Source organism: Alosa sapidissima, chromosome 2, assembly GCF_018492685.1.
Source record: "Alosa sapidissima isolate fAloSap1 chromosome 2, fAloSap1.pri, whole genome shotgun sequence".
Taxonomy (NCBI): Eukaryota; Metazoa; Chordata; class Actinopteri; order Clupeiformes; family Clupeidae; genus Alosa; species Alosa sapidissima.
The window spans coordinates 23,075,924-23,099,288 of NC_055958.1; the positions used below are offsets into that span (position 1 = coordinate 23,075,924).

A 23,365-nucleotide genomic window follows, 5' to 3' on the forward strand; every position below is an offset into this window, starting at 1 on the left:
CTAAAACTTTGAAATGAAGCATCTTGTTAGGTCGTCACATTTTGCCCGTTTCAACATTCAGTGTTGTATGTGTTTAACATTATGCATTATGCATCTGCTAAAACAGAAGGATGCCATGTGACATGATCAAGCTGGCCTCATACCGAAAGAGAGGTGAGGTATCGGTGCAGAGAGATGTTTCTGTTGTCAAAACAGGCTTTCACTGTGCAATGTCCAATCTGAAATGTATTCAGGGAAGGGAAGTTGAGTGTACTGAACTGTGGATACTGGCCCTGAAGCAAGACCTTGAAACACTCACAGCCACACACCACACACATCAGCCTGGCACTCACACCGCAACAGGATGTCTTTTTAATCCACATTAATACAAAAATAAAGCTTGTTAGTCTTCTCTCTCTTGCTGCCGGCAAGGTTGAATGAAAAAAGAAGCATAATGAAAGCATAACTAGCCTTGAATCCTCCCTTTTATTTCACCAAAGAGGACAAGCTATCTGACATAATAGAAAATATTTATTTGCAAAAAGAAATCCAAGTCATTTTTGTGTATAGTGCTCAAATATAACAATAGATTTCATACAATGCAATAACACTACACATGACAAATTGTCAAAAGACATAGACAACCTTATGGAAACACTATCGTTTAATACTACGTATCTATTTGTTTTAAGCACTGTTCTTGTATTTTGTCTCTAAATACATGCTTACAATACACCAAAAAAGGATATGGAATATTTAACAGAGACTTGGCCTCTATGTGTCTTTAATGCATTTGATATTACAAAAACTAATTTACAGCAGAGTTCAACATTCAGTTGACTAGTGAGGTTTCAGCCATAAGATAACAGAAATGAACAGAGACTTAAGCAAGTGCAAATTAATGGGAATCCAGATCATTAGCATAGAAATGATTCAAACATCTTGTCTGTTGCTTTATTAGGGTTCTCCCCAAAGACTTGCAGTGGCTCCAAATGGAAAGGTTTGCAGTGCACCAGAGCTACTGTGACAGTGGGGCAGGGAGGATGGGAGCCAATCAGCTATCTTGTCTTATGCTGACAACGCTGCTTTGCTGTCTCTCCTTCTTTTGTCCTGCACATTAATTTTGGGAATTTGAAACTGAATCTCCTACAAAGGAATTCCCAGATAATATAATGTCTGTTAACATCCACATTTCTACATACATTTCTTTCCTTGTTGATAATACATGATGAAAAACTGTGAAACCAAATGATCTGGTCAATTATCTTTCTCAGGGTGACCTTGGAGACACTACAGATTATGTAAAAATGATGCCTTTTATGTTTAGATGAAGATGACTAATTGTAACTTGAACTTATCAAATGGAAAGATTTGAAGATTCAATATAACTCATGAATTATGGATCACAGAGTTCGGAGAGAGGTTGCTAGTGAATGAAGTGGAAAGGGGAGAGGAAGTGTGTGGAGAACAGTGTGTGTGTGTGTGTGTGTGTAGAGGGGAGGTGGAGGCTGGGTGCCCACCTCCCTATTTCCTGGCTAATATGACGTCGTAGATCTTGCCCGTGCGCTGCACCTGGACGCTGGTGAAGCCGGTGGCGGTGAGGAGGCGGGCGTACTCAGAGGCGCGGCGCTCTCGGCCCTCCGTCTGTACCAGCATGTTGAGGGAGTAGAGCTGCGCCGTCAGCGGCCCACTACCGTCCTCATGCAGCAGAGCCTCCACCAGCAGCACACCTCCACCTATACATACACACACACACACACATGCACGCATACACACACACACGCACACACACACACACATGCACGCATACACACGCACACACACACACACACACACGCACGCATACACACGCACACACACACACACACACACACACACACAGAAAAGCATGAGAGCAGGGCCAGCAGCTGTCAGCACGACCCATGGCTCATGTCCCATGGGAGAGTGGAATGGCAGAAGCACCGAGCACTTGAGGTTTTCCGTGGATTGTTACTGGATGTGATGGCTTGGTGATTGTGTGTTCACATATCAAGGGGAGAAATGGAAAGGATGACAATCTGAGAAATGCCTGTCTGTGGGAAATCAGAGAAAGAGAGTGAGAGAGAGAGAGAGAGAGAGAGGGAGGGAGAAAGAGAGAGAGAGAGGGAGAGAGGAGAGGAAGCATCTGTGGGCCCAGCTGCAGCACCAGGACTCAATCACAGAGATGAGTGAGTCGGACGCCTCCCAGGAGGGACCTGCCTGCCGCTCTGCACTGGGCATGCTCAGAACACCTGGCACGGTACCACCACCATCTCCATCCCCACCAAATTCAGCAGGAGATGGGGGAAGCCTGGCTGAACTCAGATCAGCCTGTTCACGACCACGAGCAGAGCGGCTCCCCCCACTCCCCTCTCAGCCCAAGGATTCTCCTGCACCAGACACAGCAACAGCACAGAGGTTGCCACAAGGGTGATTCCGCAATATTGTTTCCATTAGTGAAGGTTCCTTATCGCTGGCAGAGATAGATACTGGATATGGTTATTAGTTCTGGATCGTGAATCAGTTTGTTACAGAACCGTGAAGCATCTTTCACAGCACAAGCCATAAATCTAAAGATGAACACTCCGTATATGAAAAACACATTTATACTTTATAATGAACACTGGTATTTATGAAATATTCTTTGATATGTTTGACCAGGAACAACTGATTATTACACATTGCATGCACCAAGATTTAAATAGGTTTTCAACAAAAATGTACATATATTTACATTACATACAAATTAAATCGATTTTTTAAAGAATGGGCCAATTTCTTCAAATCAGTGTACCATTATGGCTCTTCACCAATATGTACACCACCAGTCTATGGCTTGGGCTGTGTGTATGTGTCCGCAAGTTCTGTGTGTGTATGTGTGTGTGTGTGCGTGTCAATGCCAAGGAGATGTAGAACACCAGTACATGTACATTTGTAAGCTACCTGTATTTAACATACAGGCTATAGACATGTCAATGTTGTCAAATATGGGGGGGAATTCAGGCCATTTGGTTCTCCTATTTGAGCTCAGTGCATGAGCAGACAATACCTGCATTTCCTAATGAAAAAGTTACAAATGGCAGTGTGTCTATTTTGTCATGAAGAAATTCTCTCTCTAATTGGCATGCTGTTTGTTTTGGTCAGGACAGCTCAGTGCAAGGTTAAAACAATATCATAGTTTGTACGACTGCTGTTTTTCAGTTATGTAATGTGCTTCTGGGCACTGCTGAGATTTCTGAAGCCGGTGCAACATTTTTTGTCTTCTATCTTTGGGAGGAACAGCTCGGAGGCTTGTTTGTGAAGGGTACTTTGTTGACATTTGCATGTCTAAGGCAGAAACCAACAGGGCATTTGTGCCAAGCTAGACAGACACCTTCAGACATCAGTCTTTAAGGCTGCGGGTCAGGGTCTCATGCTGAAGTGAAAAATCTCAGCTGCCAGTTATCAGCGCAGTGGGCAGATGTAACAAATGAATACGGGCTATAAGTATGTCAAGGCCTCGGGAGCAGTTGGGATTTCGGGGGCTTCGCTTTTAGATCTGCACCCTTGCTTTGCAGGCTAAGAATATTATCTGTTCCCAGAAATGCTTTAAAAAGAGAGGATAAGGCTTACAAAAACTGAGCTGATTTTGATACCAGTTACACTCCAATACGGACTTGACCATTCAGACTCACTGTTGAATAGGGGGATTTCTATGTGCATTCAGCATTAGTATGGGAGTATACTGTATGCAGTGTGGTCTGGGCATTCATCTTGTTAGTGTTGTGTTATGCAAATGTTGTGTTGGGGCCTTCCACCTGTAAAACAGCCAGCTAATAACAAAATGCAAATGTCAGAAGAACCTCTGCTGTTCTTATACATCCAAGTAAACAGAAATACTCTCCCCTCGCTGCATACATTCTGTAGTCTAATACAGTAGTATAATGTGGCACTTATGTTATTCATCCAAATTGCGTCAGTAGCTGAAGCACAACTAAGTTATTCATAGAATTTTCTGAATCCCTGGTCATCTCAATTTATGTCGGACTATTACCAAATTATTCATTAACCATTCAAACCCAAATTTAGGTTATATTGGAGAGCTCAGTAAATAATTCATGTTTCACAGTACCATAGTGTAGTTCCTTTTAAAGATATTGTAGCCAAGCGGGTTCTCTTTGATGATGAAGCTGTTGTGACAAGACTTTTATGGAGCTCAGTATCTTGTCATAGACGGGTGTTATGGTTTGGAATTGCGTTGTTGGGACATTGCCTGATGTTGTCGCGGTGCTGTGCTGTAATTGTTTTGTTGCATTACCGGGTCTGCAGGACTGGTAGACTTTGGCCAGTAGCTCCAAGCTGCGCTCATCTGTCCAGTCATGCAGTATCCTGGCCAGGATGTAGAGGTCGGCTTCAGGCAGCGCGTCCTTAAAAAAGTCCCCTGCAAAAACAACCACACAGACAGAGTCTGTCCCTGTCAATCAGGGACAAGTGCTTTCCCGCTCTAAGGGTGTATTTAAGTTCAATAACATTCCCATCACGTCTCTGCTCGGGAGGTGAGCGAAGAGGCAAGTGCAGCAAGGTACAGCAGCTGTGCATTGGGCAGTATAGCCCTGACCACAGTCCAAACAAATGCGTCACATTCATTCTTCTTCTTTGGCCGAGATAAGGGTGTCGTGCTAACTCTATTAGCGTACTGTGAAAATAGCCCTCTCCGTCATGACACATCTTCATCATGCCGCCTGCTGCAGACGTACACTCATCTTTAGTCCTAGCCAGCTGTCACTCCTGCTAGCATCAGTGATATAATCAGAGTAACAGTAAAATTAGGACAAACAACAACAAAGCACCCCATATGCTGCAAGCCCAGACTCACCTTCCGTGTCCAGAAAAATAGCCCGAGATTCCACAAAGACTGACTGTGGCGTCCATTATGTCTCACTAGGTGACCTCACAGCAAAGTTCACTTGTGTCCTGGAGTGCCTTGGCTGTGTGTGTGTGTGTATAATGTAGCTGCATTGGCTTTGTGTGGAGCGGCTGCGTGTTCTGTTCTCATTGCTCACGCTTTCTAAAGCACCATGAGTGACAAGTGACAAGTTGAGCAGTGGCAGCATGTGAATTCCCCACATGGGAGCGGAAATGGAAAAGGAAAACAGAGCAAAGCAACAGGGGGGTTGAGGCACAGCGAACACACCTAGACCTCTGTGCTCTGTGCCTGCACAGCGAACACACCTAGACCTCTGTGCTCTGTGCCTGCACAGCGAACACACCTAGACCTCTCTGCTCTGTGCCTGCACAGCGAACGCACCTAGACCTCTCTGCTCTCGAACACACCTAGACCTCTCTGCTCTCGAACACACCTAGACCTCTCTGCTCTCGAACACACCTAGACCTCTCTGCTCTGTGCCTGCACAGCGAACGCACCTAGACCTCTCTGCTCTCGAACACACCTAGACCTCTGTGCTCTGTGCCTGCACAGCGAACGCACCTAGACCTCTCTGCTCTCGAACACACCTAGACCTCTCTGCTCTGTGCCTGCACAGCGAACGCACCTAGACCTCTCTGCTCTGTGCCTGCACAGCGAACGCACCTAGACCTCTCTGCTCTCGAACGCACCTAGACCTCTGTGCTCTGTGCCTGCACAGCGAACACACCTAGACCTCTCTGCTCTGTGCCTGCGCAGCGAACACACCTAGACCTCTCTGCTCTGTGCCTGCACAGCGAACACACCTAGACCTCCCTGCTCTGTGCCTGCACAGCGAACACACCTAGACCTCTCTGCTCTGTGCCTGCACAGCGAACGCACCTAGACCTCTCTGCTCTGTGCCTGCACAGCGAACGCACCTAGACCTCTCTGCTCTGTGCCTGCACAGCGAACGCACCTAGACCTCTCTGCTCTGTGCCTGCACAGCGAACGCACCTAGACCTCTCTGCTCTGTGCCTGCACAGCAAACACACCTAGACCTCTCTGCTCTCGAACACACCTAGACCTCTCTGCTCTGTGCCTGCACAGCGAACACACCTAGACCTCTCTGCTCTGTGCCTGCACAGCGAACACACCTAGACCTCTCTGCTCTGTGCCTGCACAGCAAACACACCTAGACCTCTCAGCTCTGTCCCTGCACAGCGAACGCACCTAGACCTCTCTGCTCTGTGCCTGCCTGCCGCAGCTATGAGGCAAAAAGGCTCAACAATTTTGCTGCAGAAATCCATCTCTCTGTCTCTCTGTCTCTCTCTCTCTCTCTTCTCTCTGCTGCGCTTTCCTCTGCCTGTGCCTGTGCGTGCTACAAGTGTGCGGCTGTATAAATGTCTATAGTCTGCAGTGGCCTGACATCAGTGTGAGCTCTGTGACGAATCTGCTCTGGGCAGAAAAGCTCTTCCCCCCTCCCCAGCACACGTTATTGATTTCCTGGCCCTCCTTCGCCACGCTGCCGATGACTCAACACACACATACCTTCATGGAATGAAATCCTCTTGTCCTCGGCTGACACAAAGTGCTCCCTTGACATCTGCACCACCTTAGGAAGGTCAAAGATGGTCACGGTGGATCCTGGGTACGCCAGAGTGCACTGTTTGGCTAATGCACCACTGCAGCCTGCAAAATGGCAGAGGCAACGATGAGGTGTAAGTCATGACCCCAAGGACAATTGCTTCCGACCCCCCAGTTTTGCTCTCCAGTTTAGCCCATGAAATATGACAGGCTGGGTCCCTGACATGATGAGTTGCCTTGTACTAAGCTGCCGTCTAGTCACCAAGGGCGCTCGTTTTGTTGCTTGTGCTGAATTGCACTGTAGAGCAAAGATTAATTTGAAGGAGAAGGAAAATCACAGACATCAGAACCAAACTTGAACTTATTTCTTCCTCTTCTATCTACTGCTACTTTGCCCTTAGTTCTCAAACTTTACTTGATCTTTTGAAATGCTATAGTTGTTCTCCATCTTCCTTGTGTTTTGCCTGGACTCCTCAAAGCAGACTTTACTCCCCTCTGGGAGACCGTAAGAGGCAGAGACAGACACATAAAATCGTCCAACAGGAGGCAGCACTTGTGCCATCAGTCCCCCAGCTGCACACCAACTGAACACTTTACCTGAGGGTGGCCCCTGAGCAGAGACTGAGGGGGGTCCTCCTTCAGCAATCAGCAGCGACAACACCAACAGAGGCCGTCTGGCTCCCTGAGCTCACGCCCAGGCACAGAGAATGTTTTCATCAGAGCGACCATCATCATCATCATCATCATCGCCTTTCCTCCTCCCTCCCCGTCATTAGCTTGTCCATGAGACCATGAGACCCTCGACAGGTTGACACTGATGGAATGGCAGCTTCCAGCGTCCCCATCTCCCAATCCCTCCATCCCCCCACCACCTCTCCAGTCGGAGAGCTGCGGCGCTCAACCTCAGCACTGCCTCTTGGGCCAGACCGAAGCACCTTCCCAATCAATAGTGTGCACACAGACAGAAGTGATTAGAAGCGACAGCGACCTTGTTCTCTTGAATAATAAAGGAGAGCGCAGGCTCGGACTAAGAGGGGCTCTGACACATCAGCATGCATGGAGATGTGCTTGACCAGGACTACAATCCCCTCTGATTTCTGGGCTACACTGTGTCAGCTTATCAGCCACGCCGGACGCAGATCAAAAAAAGACAGAGGAGAAACGACGGCCGTTAGAGCCCAGGCGCATGTGTCTCCGGTCCCTCAACTGCCCCAGCGTCGGCGGACAGGAACTGCCTTTCAGCCCTAAACAACAGCTCCTCAGGGAAATCTTCAGCTCTAGCAGTCAAAAAGGAGAGTTACAGTCACTCATATACTCCTTCATTTGAGGCAGGGCCACTATGTGAGGAGAAATATAATGCACTTTGGTCTTTTTCCTCGTTCGTCTGACGTGCGGATGGGGAAAGCTCTGGCTCTTTGAGGTTCTGCTGGGCTTTTTTATTTATTTTATTTCATAATTCATTGTAGGGCGAGCATGGCCAGTCCGGCGGCTGTCTCAGTAGGGCGGCCAAGCACAGCAGGCGCTTGCAGCCTTCAAGTCAGGCTCAGATCCCAGCGCCAGCCACAGTGGCTACAAAGCGCCCCCTTGTGGCGGAGCTCGTCACGTAGCCTCTCTGCTAGAAGTCAACAGACACACTTCAATCTCTTTTTGAAATAAATACTGTATGAGATGACACCAAGGGGCCATCCAATTGCATCCCCATTTCTCCCGCATCTTCACCTGGACTCCCCATGGACAAGTGTTAGGAGTGAAGGTAAGATTCAGATGAAGGTGACCTTTATTGTTATGGTAATGCATTCAAGTTGAGGGGGGTGATGGCGTAAAGGTTACTCTGGCGGTTTTGTGGTGTTCAACGGTAAACGCACTCAAAGTCAGGCTTTCTGTCACCGCAGGCAACCGCTGTTCATTTCCCTGATGAAGACTGATGTCCTAACCTTGCAGTAATGAGAAAACTGTGGTCGTGATCCATGCTGCTACCCTGTTAAAAGGCAGGACTGTGTGTGTGTGTGTGTGTGTGTGTGTGTGTGTGTTTGTGTGTGCGTGTGCATGTGTGTGTGTGTGTGTGTGTGTGTGTGTGTGTGTGTGTGTGTGTGTGTGTGCGTGTGTGTGTACGCTCGACTGCTCCGGGACGAGTGCTGCACTGCACCATTGCGGAGCCCCGGCAGTGGCATTTCAGTGCAGGCTGGGGAGAGCAGGAGGGACCGGCAGCAGGGGGAACAGATGGCTGCCGTCCACCGGCGTCACACCACCACACAAGCCGTCCACGGCCCCACCGACCACTGTGGCACAGCCGGCCCGTACCTGTCTGCCGGCCCGTACCTGTCTGCCTGCTCAGAGTGGGACTGACGGTGCAGAGGGAGACAGCTCAGCACACAGACACACGTTCAGGGACTCTACAGGTGGGCAGGAAGGAGACACAGTAACGAGCGGCACCTCTGAGCTGACTCAACTCACTGAACACAGACTCCGCTCTACACACACAGGTGCAGGAATGTCTCTGAGCATCACGCTTGGACTCTTTCTTTTCTATTCTCAGACAAGGTGAAAAGCCAATGCTTTAGATGTGAATATCCACTATCCTGGCTTATTTTAGTGTAAGCCAAAGTACATCTGAAATACATCCTTGTATATTTCCCTTCTATTATTGTTAGGGTACAAAAGAGGGAGGCCTATTAGTTGATTGTGCCAGCCAAAGAATGACCAAGAAAAGCTTTGTAGTGCATATGCTCTTCAACAGGAAGGTGTATACTACTGCATATGCCCTTCAACAGGAAGGTGTATACTACTGCATATGCCCTTCAACAGGAAGGTGTATTCTACTGCATATGCCCTTCAACAGGAAGGTGTATACTACTGCATATGCCCTTCAACAGGAAGGTGTATTCTACTGCATATGCTCTTCAACAGGAAGGTGTATTCTACTGCATATGCTCTTCAACAGGAAGGTGTATTCTACTGCATATGCTCTTCAACAGGAAGGTGTATTCTACTGCATATGCTCTTCAACAGGAAGGTGTATACTACTGCATATGCCCTTCAACAGGAAGGTGTATACTACTGCATATGCCCTTCAACAGGAAGGTGTATTCTACTGCATATGCTCTTCAACAGGAAGGTGTATTCTACTGCATATGCTCTTCAACAGGAAGGTGTATACTACTGCATATGCCCTTCAACAGGAAGGTGTATTCTACTGCATATGCCCTTCAACAGGAAGGTGTATTCTACTGCATATGCTCTTCAACAGGAAGGTGTATTCTACTGCATATGCTCTTCAACAGGAAGGTGTATTCTACTGCATATGCTCTTCAACAGGAAGGTGTATACTACTGCATATGCCCTTCAACAGGAAGGTGTATTCTACTGCATATGCTCTTCAACAGGAAGGTGTATTCTACTGCATATGCCCTTCAACAGGAAGGTGTATTCTACTGCATATGCTCTTCAACAGGAAGGTGTATTCTTAATATTGAGAACTAGAGTGGTTCAGCCAGCTTTAGTCCCCAGAGAAGTGACTCAGGTCACACTGCACTGAAAGAGTAGATTCAGTGTCTGCTGCCAGAAAGGAGAACAATAGTGCTCACCTCAGAAAGCGGCCACTCCCAGACACAACTCTCAATCACATGCCATGGCACTGAGACACTCTGTGTTCCAGATACCACACTAACGCTCTCACTGGAATGCCATTAGACAGTGTTTTTTTACCTGGTCACAATAAATGAGAAGCAATCATAAAGGCAATATGGAGTGACTATACCTCCAAGGTCATAGATGGTCTTGAAAGGGGAGAGATCGAATGCCGTGACCACATCTCTGCCGCATATGTTCCATACAGAGTTCATCAGGTGCATGAATTTCGTCATCTCCTCATCCGACCTGACATAAAAGAGACAAAAACATCTAGTTTTCCTTTCCAAACAGACACCCCACCCAGTCCATTTGACAAAGGGACATAACAATGTTGTATTGTTCCTTTTTATTGGCTCCTTGTTTATAAATTTATTTTTTTCCTGTTTGTAGTTTTAATTCACGCAAACAGTCTACATGCCCTGAAACAATATGGATTCCCGGGGGACAGCTTTGCCCCTCAGGGTGCCGTGCCTCCAGCAACCCCACTCTGCCGCTGCCAGCTCTGTGGGAAAAACAAATGGAGCACGTGAGCTAAACGGAAAGGCTGCACTGGGGAGCACGCCCGCTCTGCTCTCTGCTCTCCGCTCCTCTCCTCTCCTCCACTTCCACAGCCTTCTGGCCCTGCTGAGCCTGATCCAATTTCTCTCTACACTCAAGGACCCAAATGTCAAGCTTTTCATATCGGCGACGTCCTGGGGGTAGCCAGCCCACTACAGCCAGTCATTAGTCACAGCTTGGCAGTAACCTTGGAGGACGCTCGCTTTACAAATACTGCAACAGACAGCACTGCATTGCCCTAAAGCTAGGTAATATTTTCAGATAAGGCTGCAGCAATTCTATGTGTCTTCTGTCTCTCACCCACAACAAGTCAATCTGTTTGGAGAGACAGGTAGACTAAACAAACTCCTCATCCTTATAGTAGAGCAGGTGGTCTTTATATCTTGGCTATATTACATAAAAGTGTTGACAATCCGCAAACATGTCTGTAAATCAATACCCAATTTCCCAGTTATATATTGTTTTTGCTCTCAACTCTGACTTTAATGTGCCCTTCTGACGTTTTTAGCACCAGTGAGGAAAAGAATCTGTATTTCCTCCAATTTGATCCATCTTGTCTGCTAAAAATACCTTGAAACAGCGTCTGTACAGCCATAGAGGACGGACAAGAGAATCTGAGCAAATGGCCGCTAATCTCTCTGATCTTATCTTTCAGCGGAGCCACAGGGACAGGGCGAGAGGCAGAGAGCAGGCCAGGGGTGACCTTGATGGCCCTGTGCAAAGTGGCAATCGCGTCCGTTGAAAGGAGTAACCCCACCCGTCACTTCTCCGGCCACCCACACCAATCAGAAAGCCATTAGAGCCTGATGGCCTTCTCAGGCGTCAAGTCCCTGTCTGTTATGGACCTGCAGTCCTGGAGATTCCAGACCCAGGTAATCTAGAAGGATTAAGGGTCTGGCCACGAATAATGTAATGGCCCAATTATGAGGGGCAGCACCAAGCGTGCATTTGAACATCTCACTGCACACAATTGGATGAGACTATACGACCAGTGTTTGCTGACTGATTCCGGACTTCGACGCAATTGGATAACACTACGACTGTCGTCTGTTTAGCTCGCCTTTGGCCCGCCTATTTCAGATACACCGATGTGATTGGCTCCCTGCGATACAAGTGGCAAAAGTAACGTGCATCATTACTCATTGCCAGAGTGTCTTGCAGAGACAATTCAAGTTGTGCTCTTGCGAGAACTCTGGATTTCCAAGGGTATTGCCATCCCTTTCTATAAAGAGGAAAATTATTATTTTTATTTTATATTTTTTTGTTTTGAGGGGGGGTCTGTGGGTGTGCCGAGCATCTGTGTGATTGTGGAGCAGCTTGTGGATCAGCATGTGCTGGTGAGCTAGTGCTTGGGGATATGAGGCTGTGCTCCGCTCTCATCCGAGTGCTGCCTGGTGGTGGGAAAGTCATTCTGGGTCGATGGGACAGCCTCATGTGTAGGCTACTGAGGGAGAGGAGGTGCTGGCACAGGAATGCTAATGATGTCTCCTTCTCACACAGTTTCCAGGCACACAACTAAAAGTTGCCTCTGAAGCCGGAAAAGACGGGAGTCCTCACCTGTACAGCGCTTCAAAGAGGTCTTTAGAGCTGACACCAAATGCCTTCTCGTATTGGTTACGTCCTTCCCTGTCAAATAAGAGTGAAAAAGAAAACTGGTATTAATACTGTTATCTGTAGATGACACCCATCTACACATCACACCTGGAATTTGGAGAGTTTTGAGATAGAGTGAGACTGAGGAAGCAGAGCACACCTCACTGCGTCAGTCAGATAGTGCCAGCAGAGGTAGATGGTCTTGGAGTTGTACTGGATGGAGTGGTAGAGGGACTGCGGGCCTGTCCGCGTCAGGTATCTACTGGATAAACCAGTGTTGCTGTAAACAACTTCACAAACAAAATTATGTTCAGGAAATGCTAACCTCACAAATGTATCTTAATCTTGCATTAATCCAGCCTCATATGCCACAACACAGAACAACTGAACAAAGAACCACACAGCCAGTGTGTCCGACAACAGTAAGATTGCTTTCACAGAATTTACTACTGTATGAGCAAAACTAGTTTTGACCTCACTGAAGAACTTTGAGGAAGAATGTAAATGTGAAAGATGCTAATTGTAAATGCGAAAGATGCTAAGACTCTCATGGAGACTTCGCTCACTGCCATGCACAACTGACAGGCTGAGGAAGTCATCCCCAGGGCCATTGAACTGTTCAATGCTTCACTAAAGGGAAGAGGAGAGATAGACTTCTCCTCATAGTCTGTCTGCCTCTCCACCCTCTCCATATTTGAGTACTGACGGTCCACTACTGTTTTACTACTGTCCACAGCCTAATGTTTTACTGCTACACTGTTTTTAATGCTATATTAGCACACATGACTAACGGCTTCTGCTACAATACTGAATACTGAATGGCTGTAACCCTATTACCTCAACCTATTCTTGCACTGATATAGTTTTTATATTACCTTGTCTACATTATACATTACTCTCTTATTTGTCCATATTTATTTATGCTGGTCTCTAGACCTTATTCTTGCACTGTTGCACTACTTTCTGCACCTTCACCATGACACTCACTCTCTTGAGCACCTTACCATGCACACAGAGAATTACAGGCCCAGTCCCGGCCCTGTCACTGCAAGCGTCTAATGCTTGATCATCCTTAAGCACACTGTGGATTTTTTTAATTTAATTTATATAGTATAATGTATTTAGTATTTAGTTTTTTTAGTTTTCTTATCCTCTACTGTCTCTATTGTACAGTGGAGTTTTGTTATATGTATATACTTATATTACTCTTTCTGCTGTAAGTGCATGTTGTGTGTGATATCTGTATGCTACTGAGACCTTGAATTTCCCCTTGGGGATCAATAAAGTATCTATCTATCTATCTATCTATCTATCTATCTGTATCTGCTGTGTGTACACCTTGTGTAAAAGGTTAACATTTTGAAGGTTGAAGTTAAAATAGTAATAAAACACCATATCTGAGAGCATCTAATTACCCTGGTCATTGCACTGCTGGACAATCAAAAGCTCCAGGCCAGCACAAGCCGAGAGCAGCCGCTGTGTTCCATCCTCGCTGGTGCCCAGGGTCTGGGCCACCTCTGCTGCAGACAGGGGGCGCTCTGACGCCTCCAAGTGGTCAAACACTCCCAGCTCACACGCAGCAAACAGAGTCTGTGCAGGGCATACACACAGCACTCATACACACATCTACACGTCCCCCCATCATCTTACTGCCATTGCAAGGTTTTATAGTAATGAAAATGTATATGCAGCAACGTGATCTACACAATAAAATAATCACTGGACTGTGCTGGACCTCCACAGCCGTGATGAGTCATTCTGTTTAGCAGGACAGCCACATGACAAAAGCCATACGGGACAGAAAAAGATGTTGAATATCAATTCCAACATCACTAGCAGACACATCATTCAAGGAGAAGAGGAATCTTACTTTGGATACCAAGAAGCCCTCCATGTAGTCCAGTATTTTCCTGGGATACGCCTCATCCTCCTGTGCTGTGCTCATGTCTGTAGTGCTCTCCGCCCAGGCACCTTACAATACACGTCGGGGTTGCTCAGTGTGTGGCTGTGAACAGGTCTCAGAGAGTGGACTTTTAATGAGTAGTCAGCAGCCAGGCCTGTAAGCAGATTAGTCCGATTACACGGTGGACGCTGGCCGTCTGGACAAGGGGAGTTTCACTCCCATCTCAGGACTCATGAGGCCACTACGGGGGTTACACTCTAATCTCTACAACAAGGCAGTTAGTTAGTACAAGGAGTGGTGCAGATTATTGGTCACAATGCAGCAGGGATGACAGTTATTTTCAGCATTAAGAAAATCATAATGGGATGAATCGTTCTGACAATACTGAAGTATTTATTAGTTATGTAGACCCGTGAATATGGAGAACAATAACTCCCACAGTGCAATCTAATCTAATCAGCAGGCAAAACAGAAACTCAGCCTCCACATCATTATAATGACAGAATTCCCACGGCTCACTGTCACACAGTGTCATATATTAAACTATTATGTCTGGGTACAACTATGTGGAGTCTAAATGTGAGTGGCAATGATGAGAGTGTTAGTGTGTTTGAGACAAGTCTACACAAGTCTGGCAGCTTCTGAAGGTGGAGAGCGCAGCAGTGGTGCAGACACAGACGGAAAGGAGCCAAAGTGTTGCGTGGGGGTTTGAGAGGTGGTGGGTGCGTTTCAGAGGGAGCTGTGCTGCGTCCCATCCCTCTGCACAGTGCTCACTGCACCTAAATTACACTCACACGCAAATGCCACAGCCACATCTGGCTACAGATTAGAGCGTTAGAGAGATGCATTAAGTCGGATGGTGTTAGAAAATGTCATGCTTAACATCTTGAAGACTGAGAAGTCTAATCTGCAGTGCTTGCAAAAAGACTCGTAACAAAATCTGGTCATTTAAAGGAGATTTATTTGGGGATTATTAAAAGGGACAACGGTGATTAGAATGCTGGCTGTTATGGAGGCGCAGACAGCACATGCAACAGTATTGGTAAGGTAAGGAACTGACCCGGTCCAAATCAAAACTACTTCCCTTTTATTCCCAAACTTCAACTCAAACCCTGTGGGTAATTATTATTGGTTTAGACACTGCCGAACTGTCCACAGTCACAGTACATCTCACTCTATTGCGTCTGAACACACTGGGCGGTCTTGAACGGAAACTCAACTTCCCCCAGTCATCATGGAGGCACGGCAATGCAGTTCAGCTAGACAATAAAAAAACAGTTTGTCTATGAAAAATAAAACAAAAAATAAATAAAACGTAAAATATCTTGAAACATAAAACATCTAGCAACTAGCGCTAGCTACATATTGAATGTGTCACTTTTTTCTTTTGTGTATTTCATTTCTATTCTCTAAAAAGTTGATCATTTCCACATCTTTGGCATTTACCAATAATCTGGACCAGGGTTGTCAAATTAATCCACAGGTCTATTTCATAAACCACACACAAATCCAGATTTTCCCTGGCAGTGTTCACTAAGGTCCAAATAGTCTGGCCTCAGGGAAAGTGATTCAGTTCTCTCTCAAACATGGACAAATGGCAAAATGGTTTAAGCACTTACTTAAAGGCTATAGGCAAATTATTTCTGTGTAACACATGAGTACAATGAAATTCAGTCATTTGAAATGAACCAAAACTTGATGTCTCCTAAAAAGTCCTCAAGATGAGTATATAAACTCAAAGGGCCGTAACGCATCATTTAGCACAGGTACTACAGAACTGATCTTTCATCACTTGATGGAAAACCGTTTAGGATGAGGTATTTTCTCTAAACTATGATGACATCCAGAAAATCCAGCACAGCACTTGGGAAAGAGACTGATCTCTCCTGATAAGCAGCTAAACTCTCTGCCTTAAAAACAGAATTGTTTTCTAACATAGTAGTGCACAGACAGTGGACATTTAACCAAATATGCCACCATTTCTATTACAATCAAAAGTCAAGTTTTATTTTGAGCATTATTTCGGTTCTCACAACCAAAGCTAATATACTCTTCCTATTCTGACATGCTATCAGTGACAGCACTTTTGCTTAGCGACGTCTTGAGTGGTTTCTGTCCGAACTGCGACTGTGATGTCTGTGGTCCCGCCTCTCGCGGCTGGAGGAGGAGCTTCTGCTGAGGCTCCTCCCCCGGCGGCGGCGTGTGCCGCGGCTCCTGCTCGTGCCGCCGCTGCTGCTCCTGCTGCTCCGCCCACTACTGCTCCAGCTCCGCCTGCTCCGGCGGCCGCGACTCCTGCTGTGGCTGCGCCGGTGCCGGCTCTCGCTTCTCCTCCTGCTGCGCCTCCTCCGGCCGCCGCTGCCGTCCCCGTCCCTACCTCGGCCATCGGGGCTCCGTCTGCTGCCGCCGCCGCCGCCGCCTCTCCTCGGGGCCCGGCTCCGCTCCAGGCTGCGCCTCCTCATGCTCCTACTGCGTCTCCTGCTGCTGTGGAGGTTGCGCGTGCGCTCGCGGTCGCGGTCGCCGTCTCCGCCTCGCCCTCTGCTCCGCTCTGCGTGCCGGTCCCCCTGCTCGGCCCGGTCCCCCCGCTCTCCTTTCCTCTGCCGGCTCAGTCCCTCCCCCAGCGGCCTGCCTGCCCCGTGGCAGACCCCGTTCACCTGAGCCCCCGCCTGGAAAGTCTGGCACTCCAGCTGGACTCCCAAGACTGGGTCTCTCACAAAGAGCTCCAGCCCCAGCCCCCCCTCCTCCTCCTCCTCCTCCTCCCCCTCCTCCTGGTCGGGCTGCCTGGTCGTGGCCGTGCTCTTCTTCAGCAGGTTCCCCAGCAGCCGGTCGCGGAGCTCCCTCTCCTTGCGCTGCAGCTCCAGGGCGCGGGCCTTCTCGCTCTCCACGCGCCGCAGCTCGGCCTCCTGCTGCCGCCGACGCTCCTCCAGCTGCTGCAGTCGCGCCACCTCCGCCTTCTGCTGCTGCGCCTGCTCCTCACGCTCCTGCTCCAGCTGCTGCTGCCGCAAGCTCTGAGGGAGACACACGCGCACACACACGCACGCACGCACGCACGCACACAGACACACACACAGACACACACACACACACACACACACACACACACACACACACACACACACACACGTCAGCCTCACCCAACACAAGACACCTGAGCCCAGTGAAGCCAAACAGAAAGGGACTGGCTTCAACCTAGAGTTGGTGATATGAGATTTGAAGATTAGCATACATATACTACTTATGCTACTTAAGCTCCTTTAGCACTCTGAACTGCAGTTCTAGTCACATCTAGTAACTAAGAGCAATGGTGGTGAGGTAGAGACAGAGAGAGTAGAAGGCCTCGTTCACACTAAAGGTATTAGGCTCAGGCAAACCCCTTAGACAAAACGGGACAAAAATTGGCTGCATTTTCTCAGTGTTGAAGCAAGTAACACAAGGATTGTTTGAAATAATCTGCTATAACAAGACCACAGATTTGTAAAGGGGCGGTAAATTCAGCATTAGAGCTGTCTCCACCTCTGCCTCTAGGCTTGTTGTGCCTATGTCTCTAAGCTGTCGCTAGGCTGTCGCTACGTGGGTGTGTTGTGCGAGTGGAGTGTTGTGGGCAGAGGTCCTACATGTTCAGACGCCGTGGTGCTGGTGGTCAGCTGGTGTGCGGGGCGCATAGCCAGGCATGCTCTGACCTTGACCCGACTCAGCAGCTCGGCCACCAGCCGGATGGACTCCAGGTTGCGCTGGGCGAGCAGCAGCTTGCGCTCCTCCGTGGCGATCTTCAGCTGCAGCTTGCGCTGCTCCTCCTCCTGCTGCCGCTTCATCTTCTTCTGGTTGCGCTTCTCCTCGCGCTCACGCAGCTTCTGCTCCCGCCGGCGCAGCTTCTCCACCTTACGCCGCTCCTTCTCCTCCTCCTCCTGCTCACGCTGCTTCCTACCGAGGAGGAGGAGGAGAAGGAGGTGTTCACGTTAGCTCCTACGGGTATCTATGAAGCCAATTCTCTGGTGAGAGCTGTGCACCTGAGAGCAGGGGCGCTAGGCTAGCTCACCTCTCCTCCTCTTTGCGTCTCTCCTCCTCCTCCTTCTCCCGGCGCTTCTGCTCCTCTCTCTGCCTCTCCAGCTCCTGCAGCTTCAGTCTCTCCTGCTGTCTCCGCTTCACTGCTGATTCACTCAGGTGCTTGGTCGTGTCAAATGCCACCTAGGCAAGAGAGGAAAGAATCCAATCTGTCAAAGGTCAACTTAACTGCAGATGGTCGTTCTAACAAGCTCTAATGACTTCCACAGATGAGAGGTTCGTACTCATAGCCAAGAGACAACAAGAGACAATACATACAATACACATCCAGATAGACAATAAATTGACATCAAATCAAAAAAATTATCTTCTTATGTCATCCTCATAATTGACCAACTCCCACATAATACTGTACATGTTAGGCCTATACTGTATGTTATGCTTCTTTTATAAAAATGGCTCTTCGATAAGTCTCCTGGTAGTACCCACAAATCTGTTATGCATCTGGTCTCACTTCATTTTGGCTGTAGAGATATGACCATGTTTACTAATAAAACCCCAGAGTTTGAACCAGGCTTGATTTGATAGCTCAGCCTTGGCATTCATTTGATTAAAAGCCCCCAACACTGGCAGCATTATGCAATCCCTCTCAATGAATTGACTCCATCTCATTAGTGAAACTACCGAGACAATCCGCTTGCTCCTCACCCTTCTCTCAAATTATACGCTTCAGGAACTGCAAAAGAGATTAAAATGTAAGTCTGCTCAATGTCAAATGCACAGACACCATGAACTAGCCTACACCTGGTTAAGAGACTTATGGTCATGTCAAGCCTACACTATGATACCTTTAAATGGTCATTTTAAACAACGCCAATGCCTTCTCATCACTTACAACCTATAAAATCTGGTAGATGCAAACCAATCTTCTGCTGAGGCTTCCTAATGAGACACGTTCTTCCTGAACAAAGCAAATATGCCACCTAGGTTTTATTCTGCAAACTACATCAACGTTAGCAAGCGGCTGACCTTGACATTACAAGCTACAGCTTTTCCATCTTCTCCTTTGAACATCAGCTTCATCCCTCGTAGTGTGTCCATGGCCTTCACAAAACCGATATACTCCTGGAACTGGACGTAGGCCTCAAAGTTTAGGTGTCCGCCAAAAGTGAATGTGTTGAAGTTTTTGTCGGTCATCTCCTCCCTATAAGGGTCCAGCATGGGGATGTCAACATTCCGAATCTTGCCAAATCCCTCAAACACCGCCTTGAGCACGGATTCAGAGGGCTTGTCTGGCGAGGCATCCTTCTGGGCAAACCACTTGCAAGGCAGCCCTTCCAGGTGGATGGTGTCGGGCCGTTCTCCTGGCACAGTCTCATTCATGTCCTTGGCATCCCTGAAGAAAGAGTCCCAGTCATGGCGAGTGGGGAAGTCTACCTTGTTTTCTGCAGCACGGACTTTCAATATGTCTGTAAAGCCGCTCAGCTTAATACTCTTGCCATCCAGTTTGGTAAGGAGAGACTTGACCACAATCTTATTCTCCACCTCTCCCTCAAAGCGAATGAAGTCCATGGTGCTCTTGGAGATGCGCAGGGAGGAAAACTGATCGGGATGCACCATGGCTTTCAGTCGCTCCATCACCTCCCAGTTAGAGATAGACTTGCCAGGCAGCTTAAGTTGAGGGAGGCCAACATTGATTGTCATCTTCGCAATGGGCTTCAAGTAAAGGTTGTGTGCCTGGGACAATTTAACAGCCTCTGTGGTATCGTGGACAATGGTGGTCATCTTGGACAGCTACAAGAGATAACAGCAAAGTTATTGTTTCTGTTATTCTTTTCATTAGCCTAACTTCAAAAGTTAACGTTACATGCCCCAACTTCCACGTCCCCTCGACACATTAGGAAACGTTAACAGGATAAGCAATATAAATGTTTAAGTAAGGATGAAAGATGTTTAGTAAGGATGGCCATTTTTCAACCTGATCAGCTAAAGTTATTTGGCTCTACATTCGTTGATCTACGTTGATGTAAAATATGTAAACATATCCCAACTTAAATTTTGTCATACCGCAGTGGCAACTCGAGACGTGAGCTATTCTAACGTAACGGCCTACCATAGTTAGCTATTTCATAAAAGAACGTTGCTTTAGACCGCTCGCCCATAATATTAGCAGCTAACGTTAATCATCAGGCTAACTTCGTGGATTTAGTATGGCTCAATTATTCCGTCCGCAAGTAGGCAGAGCAAACACATATTACAGTAAAAACTTTAGTCGATAACCTGCTAACTAACGTTAATGTTACAAGCGTATTTTAGCAAAACGCTTCCTTCCTCGCGAGCAAGCCGGTGGGGATCCTAGGAGGAAGAAATCCGTTATCAATTAAATACAAACCTTTGCTTGACAATTATCAAAGCTGAATTTCAGTGTGCATGATTACGATGTTAATCACGGGCTCTGTAACAGGTATATCGAATATGGCATGACTACAAAATCTAGCTAAATTTGCTGGTTCATTTTGAGAAAACTGACTACTAACAAACATTTCCGGGTAGGGCCCGGAATGACCTTGTTCACACAGGAACTACTCGCAAGTAAACATTTTTTTGCTATCTTTATCGCCCTCGTGTGGTAAGCATTGAGTAGGCTATTTCGTCAGTTTCACCAGCTTGATAAAAGGTGCTTTTTTTTCAACCTTCAACAACAAAAAAAGCTCTATGAACCCTAACCACAATGATAGTTAAAGCATAATGGTGACAGTGATGCTTGTGATTAATCTAAACTATGCGAATTATCTGAACTAAAATAGGCCTAAAATAAAATATGCAATTCAAAGGCACAGTGAAAGATCATCAGAAAAATAGCATTTTCTGTGGCAAAGGCTAATAGATGGCTCAAGTCAGCTATTTATGAAGGTGGTGGCATGGGGGAAAAAAAGCTTTTACTGTGGTGTTGTTTTCAACCAACCAACACTAAGTTTAAGCCCACCAACACTATTTTAAACACCCGAGTGCCTCAGGGCTGTGTGTTGTCACCTGTCCTATTCTCCATACAAATGAGATCACCTGCAGCAGCAACGAACTCAAGCTATTTAAGTATGCGGATGACATGGCCTTAGTGGCCAACTTCACTGGTGAAAACTCCCGGTCCACTTACAAGCATTATGTCAACACAATGGCACTTTGGTTCAAGAGAAGCTCACTGGAGCTTAACACCACCAAGACCAAGGAACTGTAGGGTAGACTGAGTACAGTTGAGACACTTTTTGCCCACACAAAATCAAACAAAAAATAGATACTGAAAAGAAGTGATTTTTCACACGACATTCCTACCATAGGGGCTGACTGCTTGATACTCCTCATCCACTATCCACACCATTGAGACTGGAAAGAGTGGATCAAGTTGAAAGTTTCAAGTAGCCTACCTTGGTACTTTGATTGACAACCGTCTCACCTTCACCCATATTTGACACGATTTACAAAAAGGCCCAACAGTGCATGTGTCTGCTCAGAAGGCAGGATTGAAGTGAGACAGGACATTCTATCCAGAGTATACCAGTCACTGATAGAGTCTGTCATCGCTTTCAACATCACTCTTGTTTCAGCTTTCTACCAAACAAATGCAAGAGAAAGCTGGCTATATGATATAGGCAAGCTGTTAAGATCTAGGCATTCCACAAAAGCCATCTGATCTTTATACAAGCAGTGGAAAGAAAATCCAACTTCATCATCCATGATGCCTCCCACCCCCTCCACCAAAGCTTTGAGCTAATACCACTGGAAGAAGGTTCAGTGTGCCTCTGGCTAAAAGTCATTATACAACAAATTCTTCATTCAATGCAACAAAACTCATGTAACTGAAGTGTCATACAATGTAGGATTATTTGATATTCTTGAGATCAAATGTTTCCCTTTATTATATTTAGTGGTAATACCATTGTAATAATAGTTAAGGAGCTAAGGATATTAACTCCTTAATATATTTTTTGGTAAATATTTTATTATATATTTTAATGGGACAACACTGAAGAAATTACATTTTGCTACAAAGTAGTCAGTGTACAATTTGTATAACAGTGTAAATTTACTGTACCCTCAAAATAACTCAACACACAGCCATTAATGTCAATTGGCAATAAAAGTGAGTATACCCCTAAGTGAACATGTCAAAATGCAAAATGTTTAGCAGAAATGAGTATACTGTACACATTATATATATATATATATATATATATATATATATATATATATATATATATATACTCACATTTCTGCAAAAGACAAATGCATTTGGACAAGGGTATACTCACTTTTTGTGCAACAATTATTATTTTCTATCTGTTTAAATATCCCATAGAGATATTCCATTCTATAAAACAATTTTAAAAAATGGTTTTGAGAGTCTTACATAGCAGACAAAGGATAAAAGACATTTATTCAGCTTCATGTCATTACATTAAGTTGATGAAGAAACACTAAACTACTAGTACAAAGAGAAGAGTTGTAGCAGATTGTCACATCAGGGGTTTGGCAATTCACTTTAGCTAACAGGTGCAGAATGAACGTTTATTTGATACTTAACGGTAAATCCGTTAAATAATAAATAAACAATACAATGTTCAGCCTTGTTGTAACTTGAGATAAAGAAAGTTTATTGTGTTAATAATTCATCCACTAAAATAAATGAACAGCTGATCTTTTCAGCTTCTCAGTACAATAGTGTCAGGAGATATGTCAGACTCAGTTGGCCTCATGTATTGCATTGTTTAATGTTCAGTCAGTGCAAAACTTATTTTTTATTAAATCACTTTTTACTTACCTATCCATTCTAAACATCTTCAGTTCCTCTTCCCATACATACACACAGACAGACAGACACACACACACATGCATACTTGATGCAAGGTGAAGCTCATAACTGACAGTTATTTTGTCGATTAATCTGTTGATTATTTTCTCAGATATTCGATAAGATCAGTGTCGATCGGTGATTCCCAAAGCCGAAGATTACATCCACAAATTCATTATTTTGTCTAAAGACAAGATTACTATCATGGAGTAAGTACACCAGAAGTGTATGTGTAAGAGGCTGCAATCAAAGAATTCTTTCTTTAAAAGAGTTTCACAATCAGAGTAAGCACTTTGTTTGACAAGGCCTTCAAATTAAACCTTTTTGTTTAGTCTACATTCATTGAAGGAAGGAACTGTTTCATGGCAAC

General features: G+C 46.1%; 2 protein-coding genes across 4 annotated transcripts; both read right to left on the reverse strand.

Annotated features, from left to right (window-relative positions):
- Positions 1-492: 492 nt before the first annotated feature.
- On the reverse strand, positions 493-14,469 carry asmt (acetylserotonin O-methyltransferase). Its single transcript, XM_042082559.1, has 8 exons — positions 14,118-14,469; positions 13,663-13,837; positions 12,408-12,537; positions 12,212-12,280; positions 10,224-10,342; positions 6,431-6,571; positions 4,295-4,417; positions 493-1,715 (listed from the first exon to the last, which is right to left on the reverse strand). Exons 1-8 carry the CDS (start codon positions 14,190-14,192, stop codon positions 1,504-1,506), a joined length of 1,044 nt encoding a protein of 347 aa, XP_041938493.1. The 5' UTR covers positions 14,193-14,469; the 3' UTR covers positions 493-1,503.
- Positions 14,470-15,094: 625 nt separating this feature from the next.
- Positions 15,095-20,724, reverse strand: akap17a (A kinase (PRKA) anchor protein 17A). 3 transcript variants are annotated; one of them, XM_042082549.1, is made up of 5 exons: positions 20,542-20,724; positions 19,179-19,943; positions 18,184-18,332; positions 17,828-18,068; positions 15,095-17,155 (listed from the first exon to the last, which is right to left on the reverse strand). In XM_042082549.1, the coding sequence occupies exons 2-5, from the start codon at positions 19,932-19,934 to the stop codon at positions 16,241-16,243; spliced, it is 2,061 nt and encodes a 686-aa protein (XP_041938483.1). In that variant the 5' UTR covers positions 19,935-19,943; positions 20,542-20,724; the 3' UTR covers positions 15,095-16,240. The 3 variants fall into 3 exon arrangements, with proteins under 3 accessions (XP_041938483.1, XP_041938467.1, XP_041938474.1); XM_042082533.1 differs by having other exon boundaries at positions 17,762-18,068; XM_042082540.1 differs by lacking the exon at positions 20,542-20,724 and adding an exon at positions 20,195-20,500 and having other exon boundaries at positions 17,762-18,068.
- Between the last annotated feature and the right edge of the window lie 2,641 nt (positions 20,725-23,365).

Excerpts from the sequence above, each read along its gene's own strand:
- akap17a (XM_042082533.1), bottom strand. The coding sequence starts at position 19,934 with ATGACCACCATTGTCCACGATACCACAGAGGCTGTTAAATTGTCCCAG. Across the intron at positions 18,333-19,178 it reads CTGTAGCTTGTAATGTCAAG|GTGGCATTTGACACGACCAA; the intron begins GTCAGCCGCTTG and ends TCTCTTGCCTAG. Across the intron at positions 17,156-17,761 it reads GCACCACGGCGTCTGAACAT|AGCTTGCGGCAGCAGCAGCT; the intron begins GTAGGACCTCTG and ends TGTCTCCCTCAG.
- asmt (XM_042082559.1), bottom strand. The coding sequence starts at position 14,192 with ATGAGCACAGCACAGGAGGATGAGGCGTATCCCAGGAAAATACTGGAC. Across the intron at positions 12,538-13,662 it reads CCAGCAGTGCAATGACCAGG|TTGTTTACAGCAACACTGGT; the intron begins GTAATTAGATGC and ends TTGTTTGTGAAG. Across the intron at positions 10,343-12,211 it reads CTCTTTGAAGCGCTGTACAG|GTCGGATGAGGAGATGACGA; the intron begins GTGAGGACTCCC and ends CTTTTATGTCAG.